Source organism: Diabrotica virgifera, chromosome 3 (assembly GCF_917563875.1).
Source record: "Diabrotica virgifera virgifera chromosome 3, PGI_DIABVI_V3a".
In the NCBI taxonomy this organism is placed as follows: Eukaryota; Metazoa; Arthropoda; class Insecta; order Coleoptera; family Chrysomelidae; genus Diabrotica; species Diabrotica virgifera.
In genome coordinates this window covers 247,352,283-247,367,994 of record NC_065445.1, presented here as the reverse complement: position 1 = coordinate 247,367,994, position 15,712 = coordinate 247,352,283, and the positions used below count along the sequence as shown (strand labels likewise).

The 15,712-nt window shown below is 35.0% G+C and overlaps 2 protein-coding genes across 3 annotated transcripts in view; one reads left to right on the top strand and one right to left on the bottom strand.

The window, feature by feature from the left end:
• LOC114335306 (GDP-L-fucose synthase) overlaps positions 1 to 15,712 on the top strand; it is a 61,955-nt gene that overhangs the window by 12,344 nt on the left and 33,899 nt on the right. The window lies entirely within an intron of this gene.
• LOC126881657 (uncharacterized) lies at positions 9,527 to 14,615 on the bottom strand. Of its 2 annotated transcripts, none has more exons than XM_050646034.1 (2): positions 14,488 to 14,615; positions 9,527 to 13,590 (listed from the first exon to the last, which is right to left on the bottom strand). In XM_050646034.1, exon 2 carries the CDS (start codon positions 13,255 to 13,257, stop codon positions 9,538 to 9,540), a length of 3,720 nt encoding a protein of 1,239 aa, XP_050501991.1. In that variant the 5' UTR covers positions 13,258 to 13,590; positions 14,488 to 14,615; the 3' UTR covers positions 9,527 to 9,537. The 2 variants fall into 2 exon arrangements, with proteins under 2 accessions (XP_050501991.1, XP_050501992.1); XM_050646035.1 differs by having other exon boundaries at positions 9,527 to 13,553; positions 14,488 to 14,550.

Sequence of the window (15,712 nt, the reverse complement as noted above, 5' to 3'; positions counted from 1 at the left end):
TGACTTCGTTTATAACCTATTTCAATGGAAAGTTCTTTAGGAACAAACCACCCATCCACAACGAATCCCTGAATATCTACGAATGCTATTCTCATGATGATTGCTCGTGTACTACTGACACCTCATGCATCTAATTTAGACTTTTTACAATTTCGGTGAGAGGGAAGTACTCCATTACACAGTCGTGAATAATAATACAATAGGCCTTGGTATTGTCGGGAAAACCGTTATTCGCTTCAATATCGAGTTTTACGTCAACGGTGGATGCTTTCATGCTTTCTTCTTGTTTCGAACAATCGATAACGAACAATGCACGATTCTTAAAAGCTGAGAAATCGAGTAGAGGTCGTTTTTGTTGGGAATGTATGTAGCTAGGATAAAATTCGGTATAGTTAAAATAGGCTTCATTGTAATCGGTTTTGCTAAAATCCAATTGCATTCTCTCGTTTGGCCAGTATTCTCCATTTAACGATAATCTAATACTTTGGATGTTGACATTGTCAAATAAAGTAGGATCAGCTGTAATCTTGTCGCGTTTGTTGGTTTGAAAGAAAACAATAACATAACGAGGTCTTTCAACTGATGTGCTAGTTTTAACAGCCCAAACTTCACGCCTGGCACCTCTCGTAATAGCAGGTAATTCATGTAATTCCCACTTTCTAAACGGAATAACTATAGGTTGATCTTGTTGAATAGATTTCATGAGTTCCAATTTAATATCATCATTGGGGAATATGTGCTTCACTCTAAGCTCAATATTGGTAATGTTAATCTTAGCGGTTGTAACAGTTGTAGTTTTGTCAGCGTTTTGTTTTTCTGTAATAACTATGCAATCGTTATCATTTCGAGCTCGAACTAGTCTTATTGTTTGACGACCACACGTAATCAATGGATAATCATTAAAAATGTTGAAAACATGCTTAAGAGGCATCTGTATGCTGAATGAATGATCTGCAGCGTTTAGAATTGGATCCTTAGGGTAATTCCATCCAGCCATAACCATATAATTAGAATCTTCTTGCGTATAACATGTCATGGCACGTACAGCACTTACGATGCCAGGATCCCGCACTGTTTCCATCTCCCTTGCGCTTTCGCTGTACGTACACGAATCGAAAAGGAAGGCACCCACATTATTTGCTAGTTTGACGCCACCATTTCCAGTTATTTCGAGTGATCCTTTAATGCATAACAAGGTTTCGCTCATTGCAAAAAACGAGTCAACTTGATTAATGCTAAATTCGACAATATCATTGCAGTTGAATGATTTGATGAATGGTGCATAAGTTCGGTATTCAGCCTTTCGAATCGATTCATCAAATATTGGCTTACGATAAATATCAAATATTGGAGGCATTGTGATGTTGTTTGAACGCGCTCTCTTTCCATACATTGTAGTCATTTTTTCAGTTTAAAACCCAACGTTTGTAAAAACAATTTGTTTGCGGACGTAAGATGTTGCTGCTTAGATGGTTGCACAACTAATGGTGTTCTGTAGGTAGATTGTTTAAGATATTGCTGCTGAGATGGTTGCACAACTAATGGCGTTCTCTGGGTAGATTGTTCTATTACTAATCCCATCTGCTTTTTGATCTAAGTTCCAGCACCAATGTGCTCTCTTCTCCTCTAAAGTTCACAGGTCGTCCTTCTTGATCGACAGCCAACACAGTGATATTGGTAATTTCACGCTGTGGCACAACAGGTAAATACAACAAATTGTGAGGGGTTTCGTCAATTGCGTACCCAGGATTTGATTGTATGACAAATTCGTAGAGCGTGTGAGCAGGTCTGTTACCGTCAAAGGCTCCGGTACTAATGTTGCATTCAAAGCGTATGCTAGATACTTTAATAATCCTAACAGGTAGATCTGAAGAATGTGTCTGTCTAGGATTTAGTATTACGGGAGAAAACCCTAATATTGTACCAAGACTGTCATTTGGTTGAAATGAAATTTTAAATTGACTGAAGATTTCGCATTGCAACGTATTGTGGTTAGGTTTTAGACTAAATATCATGTCAGGTTTAGATGTATTGGCAGCCCCCAATTTCTTTTGTATGTATTCCTCAATATCGATAATTTCATAACATCCATCGGGGAAATCAAAATGTTGCACTCGGTTATTGACATCGTAGTAATAAAACTTGCAATTTTCGATGTTTGGTATACTGTTGTAAGAATGGAAAAATCGAAGAGCTATTTCGTAATCTTTTTTCGGATCTAATACGATCGGTGTGGGAGGTTGAAACGAGAATATGTTATTCGTGCTGTTTACTCTCAACAACTGCGACATGATGACTGATTCAGGTCAAGAGATTAATAGGTTTATATACAGTAAAAAAACAAATTTATTCACATTTTTTTTATTTGTTCTAAAGCAAGTTTACATAAATGACAAGATGCTTGAGAACCGGGTGGGCCATCACAATGAGTCCTCCAATCAGGTCTGTTGTAATGCACGAAGCAGGGAAGTAGTATCTGCAGGTTAAATTCTTGTCGATATTCCCCAGGCAATTTATGCCATATATATAACAATTCTATAGGTTCTACAGTTCGTATAATATAATCTAGCGGTATTAATTTTAGTTCTTCTTCACTGAATCCTTCAAAACGTTTTTTGTGAAACATATGGTCCAGAAGCAGTTCCATACCTTTAATATGCTCCATTATATAAAAACTTTAGGCATAAATGTCCACAAATGATTTGATTGTAGGTTTGATACTGATGGTTATTATAGAAAATTTTTGTATGTGTACCTAGATATTTAACAAGTTCTTTGGTCGGCTTCAAATTACCAAATGAATCGAAATACTCTACGTCGTTGTTTATCTTTCTATATGCTACCCAATGTGTTCCGCTGTGTGATGATGCATCTAGATTAACTATTGCGCATTCACGTTTTCGAGGACCGTGTCTAGGCAGAGTGTCATTCATGAAAACACCTCGAAAATGTGGGATTTTAAGTGTTTTCGCGTAATGCGCAATCTCTATGTCGTACAGCGGACGATTGGGTAGCTTTATTGGAAGTTTTTTTTCAGATACAAACCGAATCCGCCTCTTGGTTTCTTACGCAAGTACAGACCTGAGCCGATGTGTTCCATCGCCTTATTATGGCGCATATCCTCTTCCAATTTCTTTTGGGCGTTCTTTGCGTCAACCACAGTCTTCGCCACCCCTGCTGCACCACCGGCTAAAGCCCCCAATGCAGAAAGACCTGCAAATAGGGGTATGAGGGGTAGGAAACCTCCAGATTTTAGTGGCAACACTCGTGGAAGATCAACTGTTTTTCGTCCACCAAGTTTTTTAATTACCGATTTTGCTATTCGTACAGCTGTCAAAGCAGTATCTCTTAACGATGCTCCTCTCTTCATGGACTTTGCAATTTTAGGTACCACATCCCGATTGAAAGAATAACGTCCCTTTCTTCCACGACGACGAGGACATCCCATTCCCAACTTTCTTTTCGTTTTCATTCCACCGGTTACAAGTAAAGCAGCACTTTTTTCGCCAAAGCTAGCGTCCTTAGACTTGAATCGCTCCCAAGCCCTATCTTCCAATTCTTTATCGGCCTTGTGACGTTCTTCGAGAGATGTATGATGCGAATAAGCGATATCGTGTTGTTTACAAGCTGCGTCTAAAGGATTAATTCCTGGATCTCCGCGTGCAAGACGTTTTTTTAGTTTTGTTCCAGGTCCACAATACTGATAACCAGGAATATGAAGCTCAACTGGAAGTTTATTAATTAGAGAGTTCAAAAGACCTTCCCCTTTGAACACCAACATTGGACTGATGGTCATGCATTTGGTGACATTGGTAATATATTGTTCATATTTTTACTATGTTTAACACACGATGAGAGTCATTCAACAAGAGCAGACGTTACCAATTGATAATCTAGATATTGTACAGAAAGCAACCAACAGTAAACATGGAAAATTATTACCAAACTCATTCAGAGCCATTATTTGTGGTCCAAGTGGATGTGGAAAAACTAACGCCATGCTATCACTTTTATTTAGTCTAAATGGCGTCAAGTTTAAAAATGTCTATGTTTATTCAAAATCCCTCTTTCAACCGAAATACCAACTATTGCGAGATGCATTAGCGCAAGTCAAAGGTGTAGGGTATTTTCCATTTAAAGACAATGAAGAAATTATTGATCCCAACAAAGCTCAACCAAACTCTGTGTTTTTATTTGACGATGTCGCATGTGATGGCCAACACAAGATTCGTGAGTATTATTCCATGTGCAGACATAAAGATATCGATGCGGCTTACTTATGCCAAACATATTCAAAAATACCTAAGCAGCTAATAAGAGACAATTGTAACATGATTGTGCTGTTCAAGCAAGACGAGATAAATTTGAAACATATATTTGATGAACACGTATCGCCAGACATGTCATTTGATGAATTTAAAAAAATGTGTTCAGAATGTTGGAGAGATAGGTATGGTACTGTGGTAATTATGAAAGATTTTGCTCTCAACAATGGACGATATCGCAAAGGATTTGATAAATATATAAAATTGTAAGGTGTTTGTTTAGTCGCCAGCAAAATGCCAGATGATACGGTCGCCATTGCCCTTCGCAAGAAGAAAGTTACCGAATTGGCTAGATCAATTCGCAAAAAATATTTGGCATTGAAGTTAGGTAGAACAGAGCAAGATGAGTCACTAAATAAACTTTTTAAACCAATCTCGAAGCCTCTCAAGGATATTGCTCAATCATCAAAAACGTTACATCATACTATCACTAACAAGTTTGGACATGTTAAAAAAGAAGAGGTGAAAAAGGAGGAGGATGAGGATGTATTTCTTGATGCACCCGAGGCACCTGATGAAAACATTCAAGAGCCAATCTCCGGTTCTAACGAGATTCCGATGGACGCCACAGACGAATATATCGACCACTATCCTCCAATAAGTCACAAGTACATAAAAGAATATTTGATAAAAGACGATAAAATCGATAAAAACTATGGTCCATTTTACGATAGTATTAGTGGCTGGATATTGGGAAAACGTCGAATAAACTTTGACAAAGACAATGGAGACATAGTAATAATTCGAGAACGGGATTTTGAAGAACGTAGGTTAAGTGGTACGCCAGGCCTATATCACCTTTTATTTTATGCCAACCCAAACCCAGAACAGTATAATGATGAGGATTTACAAAAGTATAAAACACTGCTGATTAACACAGAGATTCATCTGGATACCTTAGGACGCCTTAAAGGTTCCAGCGGAGAAAAATATCATTCTATTATTAAACCTCTATTCAAACCATCTGATGCAACAATGAAAAAGCATGCAACTCGATCACAAAAAGAACTCGACCACAGAACGAAAACAGCTCGGTCAGCATCTTCATCTACGGTCAAAGGAACGGGGTTGGATGACTCTCGTTTAACATACAACGCTGCACCCTTAGAGTATATTTATTGGGATGACGTCAATGAGTTAGTTGATCGTCTTAAACTCTTGGTGGCTTCGAAAGACGCCGGCAACACATCTCACGACAACGAAATCGTGGCTATCATCAATGAACTAAAAGAAGCCAATATAATAGAGTAACTGAGAATGATGGCATCATTTCCATTATGAGTGTCGACAAATTCGGTCATCACTCTCGTAACAGTATCACCCAAAAGGCAGTACGAGTTACATTTCCACATACTCCTGCCGGAAACATTAATGCCGAAAATGTGAAAATTTGTAATGTTAAGGACCCATCAGAATATAGTGATGCTGCAACGAAAAAATACGTTGATAATCTAATAAATGAGATGCGTAGCGTATACTTTCCAATAATTAAAGCCCATGATGCGATATTAGATCAAAAATCTATTAATATAAAAGATTTAACAATCGGACTAAACGAAGTAAGAAAAGAAGTTCCACTGCTCGAGCAAAAGCTACAAAAAATAATCGCAGATGCTATGAATACACTAAAAAAGGATACGGAGAACAATATAAATAAGTTGTTGCAACAAAAAACTAATGATATACAGGATTTAGCCGTCGGACTAAACGAAGTACAAAAAGAAATTCATAAAACCACAGTTCCACATTTAGCGATCGAACTAAATCAAGTAAGAGAAGAGCTTCATAAAACCACAGTTCCACTTCTCGAGCAAAAATTGAAAAAAATAATCAAAGATGATGTGAATACACTAAAAAAGGATACGGATAAAAGCATAAAAGAAGCTGCAGAAACACTTGCAAACCATACGATGCACGATATGAAGATGGAACAGAGGTTAAAACAAGTGGAGCAAACATTACAGGATATAGTACGTAATATTGATCTATTGCGCACACATGTTGTAGATGTAGATGCTGGTCGTTAATAAGAAAATGTCTACAGAAAAGGAACAGGTGGTGAACGAATTGCATAAACCAGCACGAAAAATCTATCCTCGTCGACGAACAATAATCAAAGGAATCGATGACTTGTGGCAAATGGATTTGGCCGAAATGCGTCCTTACGCACACCAAAATAAAAATTTTAAACTAATACTAGTCGTAATTGATTGTTTTTCAAAATATGTGTGGACACGCCCTCTAAAGACCAAGACTGGCGAGGAAATTACTCAAGCATTTTCGGATATTCTCGCCCATACTCGACGACTTCCGAAGAACCTCCAATCCGATCAGGGAACAGAATTTTATAACAGAAAATTTCAAAATTTAATGAAAAAACACGAAATTAATCATTACAGCACCTACACGATTAAAAAAGCCGCCATTTGTGAAAGAGTCATTAGAACGTTAAAAGCAAAGTTGTACAAGTATTTCAGTTTACATGGATCATACAAATGGTTAGAAGCTCTACCTGTAATTACCGAGGAATACAACAATACAAGGCACAGTAAAACGGGATACACACCATCTCAGGTCAACAAATCCAACGAAAAAGCTATTTTAAACAAGAGTTATAGTCATTTAAAAATTGCTGGTCCAAGAAAATATAAAATTGGTGACATTGTACGTGTCTCAAAGACAAAACATTTATTTGAAAAGGCCTACACGCCCAATTGGACGACGGAATTATTTAAAATTGTAAAAGTTAAGATAACAAATCCTATAACGTATTTGCTTGAAGACATGCACGGTATACCGATTAGCGGGGGGTTTTACGAAGAAGAATTACAGAAAACATTAAACCCTGACATTTACTTGGTTGAAAAAGTACTTAGACGAAAAGGCAATAAGATGTATGTGAAATGGCTCGGTATGGACAGCAAACATAACAGCTGGATTAACGTTAATGACGTAGTTTAGGAGGATCTATCTTTTAATCCGCCGCGTAGCAATACATTTTTTGCAAAGAGGTTGTTTTTACCACAAGGAGTAGGGGAATATAAAAGAACTCATGCTTCAGTATCAATGTCAGTACAAGTGAACATGAGCTCTCAAGATAGTGGGTATTCTTCAGGTGGCTCTCAAGATAGTGGGTATTCCTCAGGTGGTTGTGAATTTAGCATCGATATGCCTAGCAACGAAGACTATAATCAAGAATTAGATAGAGCTTTGGAAAATTATGAGGCTGCCGCCAAATCAGAAGTTTTCTACCTGCTTGCAACAAAATACACGTTATCGGGCTATGAAGTACAATGTGGTATAAGCCCTGCAAGATCATTTTCGCCTGCAGTGATTTTATCTCAGCAATATAAACCAACCAGAATATCACTCAGCGCATACGAATGGTATTCCTTTATTTCAATCATTACACAACAACTAATTGATTTTTTCCAATCAACTGATGACCTCATGCACCCAACTTTTCCATGCGAAGAATACTGCACTGTTACCCCGATAGTTTACGATGATTGTAAATTCATTATTGTTAAGAAGCATGGTGTGGAGTACTATATGGATGAAGAAGAAGTGAAGCAAATTGTTGAACTTAACACTAGTGTGCTATCGCCTCGTATGCAGTTGTTAGAAAATTTGAACTTTTGTGAATATTATTATAATGTTTTAGATTTTTGTAAAAATGCTGCAGATAGTTTAAACCCCTTGCAAATATTGTATGCTTTTTGTTCTATAATGTCAGATGATATGACAAACAATGCTCTTAGGGAGTTCATTTATTTTTATAAAATTAGGGTAATTAATGATTTGAATAAATAAAAAAAAATACCAATTTAGAGTTTTTATTTTACCATAATATATATTACACACTATTTTACAATATATATACAAGAAAGAGAGAGATAGCAAGTGGATATTGTTATGCGTTTAGTACAAAAGAGAGATAGTAGCTTATGAACATAATTCGTCTCAAAAATCAATTTTTAAATATTTGCAATTTGTAGTTTTAATTCTCTTAGACAATTTACTTAGGATTGTATTCGCTATTTTTTGTAAATTGGGGGGAATCCATAGGGAGCCCCGCATCTTCGACACCCGCATGACATCACTTTTTCACAGTTCTTCACAATTTGTAGTTTTAATTCTCTTATACAATTTACGTTTAAACTGAATCGTATTTGCTTGGGAATCTTAAAATTCGCGGTACATCCTTGCTTGCTGTACCATCGTTCAATACCAATCACATCTTGAGGGAGAGGATGTTGCTCTCCACTTGGAAGCGTAAATGTCTTTGTATTAGCATCAACTACATCCCAATAAATTTTATTGGCTGCTATTTGTTGCAGATTAGCGGGAGTCCATAGGTCTGGTGTAACACATCTGTGAGACATTTCAACGTTCTTCTGCAATAAAAATCTATTCTAAAATACTGTAATGTCCCAATGGTAGGGTTCTAAAACTATTTGGAATTAAATATCTTTTATCGTCATAAGGACTTAGCGCAATTTTTGTTTGTTCTATACTATAGACGTTATGGCTATATGACCGAATGGAGTGTTGAGTAGCAGTTTGTTCCTTAAAAAAGAATCAATATTACTGCCTACTTCAGACTTCTGGTTCAGAATCATCAAACCTGTTATTTCTAGGCATTTCATGTAATGCATTAACGCAAGACTCGTAATCTTTTAAATCGAATAAAACTTGAGTAAAGCAACTATTGCACCAATAATATGGTTGCTGATATACGCATTCAACGATATCATCAGCATCATAAACTTCGTGAGTATGGTCGTAACGCACCAGTAAAAATTTATTTAAGGTCTCATGAGCATTTTTGAATGCAAAAAAACATGATTTACATACGTTTAGGCGATGCTGCTTAAGATAATATCCATTAGCCCATACACAATAACTGGAGTGTTCATCTTCAAATATACTCCCCCAATCTGACTTTCCTAATACGACATTTCTTAAATGTGACGGTATGTGTTTAGAGCAAGCAATAAATTCTATTCCTTTATATGAAGGAATAGGATCATTTTTAGCACTGCTTATCATCGTTTCCCATTTATATAAAGGAAATTTTTTTAATATTATTTTTGTTAATGTCCACGGCAAGGGGGACTGCTCGATGAAATATGATGCTGATACTGTTGTTTCACAGATTTTTTTGATAGACAGGTCGGTCAATGATGGAACATTCATCTACAAAAAAAATCTATTCTAAAATACTGTAATGTCCCAATGGTAGGGTTCTAAAACTATTTGGAATTAAATATCTTTTATCGTCATAAGGACTTAGCGCAATTTTTGTTTGTTCTATACTATAGACGTTATGGCTATATGACCGAATGGAGTGTTGAGTAGCAGTTTGTTCCTTAAAATCATTTAAACAGTTTACATAATCATCGAATTTTATAACATTTTTTACTATATTATATTTAGTCCCTTTTGCTTTTTTAGTGATTCGACCAGATTGAACTTTAAAAGTATACATTTTTGATCGTAATCCCACAAATTTTGTCATAATTTCTCCTTTATTTTCATCTTTCATTACTCCTAAAACTTTTTTATTTACGCGAGGAATATTATAGATATTATCTACAGCGTAATCGGATGTATCAAATTTTGATAGATCTTGTTTTATTACTTCCTCATATGCATCATGACAGTACAGTTCATAAATAAAGCTATCGGTATCCATATACATTAAATTACATTTATCTGCGCCCAATTTTGGAAGCATATAGTCGTAATGAAATTGGTACATACATAATTTTGATATATCTAAAACAGTCATGCCAATGTATAAGGGTTTATTAAAAACTAGATCTGATTTAATCAGTTCTATAGCTACTAAATTTTCATTAAATATCTTTCTGCTATGAAACCTGGCACTAGAAATTAAATTTTTAGCACCATATCGCCCATTCCATGATCTGACTAGTTTTACTATTCTATGTTTCCTTATATTCTCCATAGTCTTTCCAAATACACTATTATTGGCCAATTTGTATAAATTTCTTCCAAAATCGTTCGTAGCTGCAGCTCTAAGTCGAGTATTTAATTCTATGTAGGGTCGCAGCCACGCAGACTGCTTAAATTTCAAAATTTTATGAATCTTTTTTAAAACTAACCCATTAGCCAGCATTTGTTTTAAATTTCTATAATGAACGATATATTCTTTTTTATTATAAAGTGTTGTCATTAGTTTAGTATGATTTGAACCCAAAGCTTTGCGGTGTTCGGCAGCGAATGGAAAATCTGAGTGCAGATCATGTAATTGGCGAGGATAGTCCAAGTCAACTTGTAACATGTACCCTACGGGAGAGTCATCAGGTACAGACATAACATCAATGTCTTTGGCATCCATCCATTCGAACCCTCCGTAGGGTAAGGGTTCTCCCATAGCCCACCCATATAAATTATTGACATCAAAATACATTAAGTATTTTGAGGGCTGTGCGGGGTCATAATTAGACATGTACTTATTATTGGCCTCCGACATTCTACCGCTACATACTGAAATTCCTCCACGAATTGCTTTCTCCATAAATAGTATCATGTCAACGTCACGCAATAACTCGAGGTTACACCCCACGTATTTCAACATACAATCCCAAGAATAACCGGGCATTGTGTAGTACCAGGCTGGATCTAACCCATAAGTTATAAAACATTTTTTGCGGAAAGTTTCAAAAACATCTGCTAAAAGCACAATATCGGTTTTTAAGTACAAATCTGAATATTGACCTAAATTTTCAATGTTAAAGGTATCCCAAACTATTTTAGCATGAGCATACTTCTCATCTGTAAGATTCGTATCGTTTAGCTTATTATAAAATGCCTCTATTGGAGGTAAATCGGTAATGTCTAATTTTTCCCAAGAATCAATAAAATCATAGCAAAATACCCCTTTTTTAGTTATTAATTTAAATTCATCGTCACTTAACCTGCTAAATTCTCGCTTGCAAATTTTAAAGTCATTTTTATTTAATGTTGAGACCAATTCATCTAAAGAGGCTCCTAAAAATCTTAATGAATCAATAAATCGAAATTTTATATTAGTAACAGCATCGTTAAGTGTAAATGAAATGTATTTTTCTTTATTGACTGGAAGTAGACTAATATCTCCTTTTTTGCTTAACTCTGAAATTATAAAATGGCTGTCGTAGCCACTCATATTGTGAAAAATAACTGGGACGACAAACAATTTTTTGAAATTTAAATTACAGGCTTGGTGGGCGAAATTTCTGAACTCCCCCGTAAAATGGTCGTGGTCTTTAACAATGATATCTGTAGGAGAAAAACATTTTTCGCATATGTGACACCTTGTGGCTTTACTGGTACTCGGGTTTTCCTGCATTGGTATAATTTTCTTAATTTTCGAATGAATACTTTGAGCTAAATTTGGTAATTCATTAGCAAACCACTCCATGCAGTCAATGCCTCTATAACTCTTAAAAAAAGACAACTTTTCATCATAGCTACATTTTACATAGTATCCAGCACTATACGGAATATGTTTTTGATATTTTTTAGTACAACAGGATGTTTGGAGGTCTGTAACTTTTTCTAACATGCACTCAAAATCTGCATATATGACAAATGGCGTTGTTTGTTTATAAGTATAATTTTTAAAACTAACAGCATCATATTTAGGAAAAGACATTTTACAATTATTCATATCTGCACACATTTTTTCATGTTCCGACAATTTCCCTTCAGTTGAAAAATAATTTAAGCATCTATTGCAAAGAAATAATTTGGCCTTTCTTTTATTTAATTGACCAGCAACTAATTTAGACATATCCGTAATGTGGCAGTAGTGGTACTTAATTTCTGAATTATCATTATCCACTGGAGGTGCTTCATAATCGTTTAATTTAGGAAAATAGTGATTCTGAATTAAAAGAAGATTTACATGTTTGGCAACGACTGTTTTAGTTAATCTAGCTGGATATACTGTGAAAAATGACTTTTCATTATTTTCTATTAATTCTAAAGCAAATACATTGACTGATATATTATTTAATTTTTCAAATTTTGAAATTTGATGTAACGGCATTGGTGCCTCTAGGTCTTCTGTTTTTAGTACTGTACTGTACCATGGGTATGAGGATGGGAGTTCTTTATGTGCTTTAGCTGGATAGAGGGCACTAACTATTGCCCAATAAAAACATGCTTGATCAGAATTTTTTACATTAATACAAGCACGCTTTTTTTGAATACTCTCAGGAAGTTTAATATACGAGGAACCATTTCCAATTTCATATCGATTAATATTTACTTCTAAAGATACAATTCTATTTAATGCAAAACCGGAGTCCCTTTCCTGAAACTCGGATAATTTAAGATTTATTTTATCTTTAACATTCTCAAAAAACCACCGCTCTGTATCGGTAGATACGTCTAGTACAGCATTTTTTGTATTAAAATATTTAAAATTTACAATTTCCTCCTCCCCCGATTTTTTAATAAATTCTCCACAAAAACAAACATTAACTTTAACAACTTTATCTGCTTTTAAAATTTTTCTGATTTTATTTTTAAAAATAATATAACAATCATTTAGGAAATGTGCTAAGTCCTTATGCCATAAATTAACTATAACTCCAGTTTTAATTCGACTTTTAAACGCGGAAACTACATTTTCCCATTTAACTCTATGTTTTAGTTTGTTGTCTAGCCCCATACCGACATGTCTATTGAAAATAATCTGTTTAAAATGTTTAAAATGTCCTACATGCGTTTGCAGTTTTCTAATTGTACCTATAGGCAAAGTGCGTTTTTTTATTACTTTATTACAAGTTTTGATTTGTTTCGTTAAGCGTTTCACCCAAATTTCTTTGTCTTTAGCTGTGAATTTATCAAAAACTATCTTTCTGATTCTTTTGATGAATAACAGTAAATTTTTACATTGTTTAACAATATCCATATTGCTTACCTCTCTTTCTCTCAGTATTTTCGCTTAGATAATTTTAAATGATGTCATGGGCTGGTACTGTTGGCCGCAGTCCACCAGGCCGTGATAAACTATCGAATACTTCCCGCTCGAAAACTCCTCAATGACGGGGCTGTAGGTATCTGTGACTCTAGGCGGTAGAAACACCACCTCTTCCCCCAAATCTAACAGAACAGCTTGCCCAAACTTTGTCTTCACAATTTTGGCTCCCGTAATGGGTACTGGAATGTCGATCGGTAATTCTTTGAGTTTCTTCACGGGTTTCCTCGCTACGACAGATGAGGCATTAATTTTTGATAAATCCATCTGAAATGAAGGAGTGATATAAATAACCAAGCAAAAAACATTGAGTTGTATTCAAAATCAAAACCCGAAAAGATTTAACAAAGAATAATTACGAAGAATGACGAATAATTGACATTCAGCATGCTAACAGTAAGTCTTTTTTGTTTGTAGACAATCAGATGTCGAAATAATAACTCTCATCTGGAATAAAGGGATAAATAGCAGAGCAGAAAACATTAATTAAAAAAATCAAAGAAAAACAGAACAGATTTAACAAAGAATAATTACGAGAAAATAAAAAAGAATAATTGTCATGCTGGCATGAGGTCTTGTAGACAATCAGGTGCTAAAATAATAAATCTCATCTGGAATAAAGGAATTTTATAAATAGCTGACCAAAAAACCGAACAGATTTAACAACGAATAATTACGAGAAAATAAAAAAATAATTGTTATGCTAGCATGTCTTTTTTGTAAACAATCAGGTGCTAAAATAATAAATCTCATCTGAAATGAAGGAATTTTATAAATAGCTGACCAAAAACTTGAAAAAACCGAACAGATTTAACAAATAATAATTACGAGAAAATAAAAAATAATTGTCATGCTGACATGAGGTCTTGTAGACAATCAGGTGCTAAAATAATAAATCTCATCTGGAATGAAGGAATTTTATAAATAGCTAACCAAAAACTTGAAAAACCGAAAAGATTTTAACAACGAATAATTACGAGAAAATAAAAAATAAATGTCATTCAAAATGTCGACAATTAGATAATTATTTAATGTCGAAATAATAAATCTCAGCTGGAATGAAGAGATTTTATAAATAGCAGAGCAGAAAACATTAAGTTTTATTCAAAATCAAACAAGAAAAATAAAAAATATTTAACAAAAAATAATTAAGAGAACACTTACCTTGCAAAACTAGGTGAACCACAACAGTACACTAACAGTAAGGAATAGACTATGGAATAGACCGTCCTGAGGTGGATTTTGAAATTTATACGGTTGCGTGCCCCACCCTATGACGTGTTGTAGAAAGTGTGCGTGTGCAAAATTATATTCAGTTTTATCATTGTCATTGGTTTTAAAAATTCCAACATTTTCTATGCACATGATAAGAAATATAACTCAATAACAAAATGTGGGTATGATAACGAAAATTGCATAGTAATGCGATTAGACCCTCAACCGCTATTTCCTATGCGATATGTAAATTATCTGCTAACATTTATTTTCATTATTTTCAACTAAATATTTTTTAGAGTTATGGGTTTTTTATTTAAACGCCTTATTTATTGTTCAAGTCTTATATTACATGATGATTCAAATTTTCTCTTAACAATTTTAAATATAATCTTTATAATTAAAATAAACACTGAAGCTAATATTACACAAGTCATTGCAAAAACATTATCTATTTCACTTTTCATGCTTTCTTTGTTCATCGTTGTTGGCGCCGGCGTCGATAACATCATTAATAGTAATTGGATGAATTCGCCTTGTTGGAGTTTCCCTAAATAAGTAATCCGCAGCACTTGAATATTCTTGTCGCAGCTGCTGGCTAAATTCCTTAGGTGTCCAGTCTATGCTGCTTCCCAGTGTTAGGTTCTCTATTTGTTTTATAACCTTATTTTTATCCTCATAAAATAAAACCTGACTTCTTAACTGTGTCAGTTTTTCTCTAAATTCTGCTAATTTACGTCTATACTCATTCAAAGACATGATGTTACTACCTCACGTCGCGCTGTGACAATAAGTTCTTGCGACTGAGCTCCCCATGACAATAAGGCCTACGCGACATTTCACGAGCCCACGTGACGGTTTGATGTAACGTTTTACCTGACGCTTTCACGTGACAATAAGACCTACGCGACATTTCACAAGCCCACGTGACGTTTTGATGTGACGTTTTACGTGACGCGTTGACGTGTTTTGACGTGATGATTTTACGTGACAATAAGGCCTACGCGACATTTCACAAGCCTACGTGACGTTTTGATGTGACGTTTTTACGTGACGCGTTGACGTGCTGTGTTCCTTTTTAGTTCTTTTAATAAAAAAATTGCATTATGTTGTTGTTTTATTTAAATTCCAAAATTACCAGCCGCGCGCTTCGTATCTACGAGATCCGCGAAAA

What these genes read in the sequence shown, in the direction of transcription:
- LOC126881657 (XM_050646034.1), bottom strand. Translation starts at nt 13,257, where the DNA reads ATGGATATTGTTAAACAATGTAAAAATTTACTGTTATTCATCAAAAGA.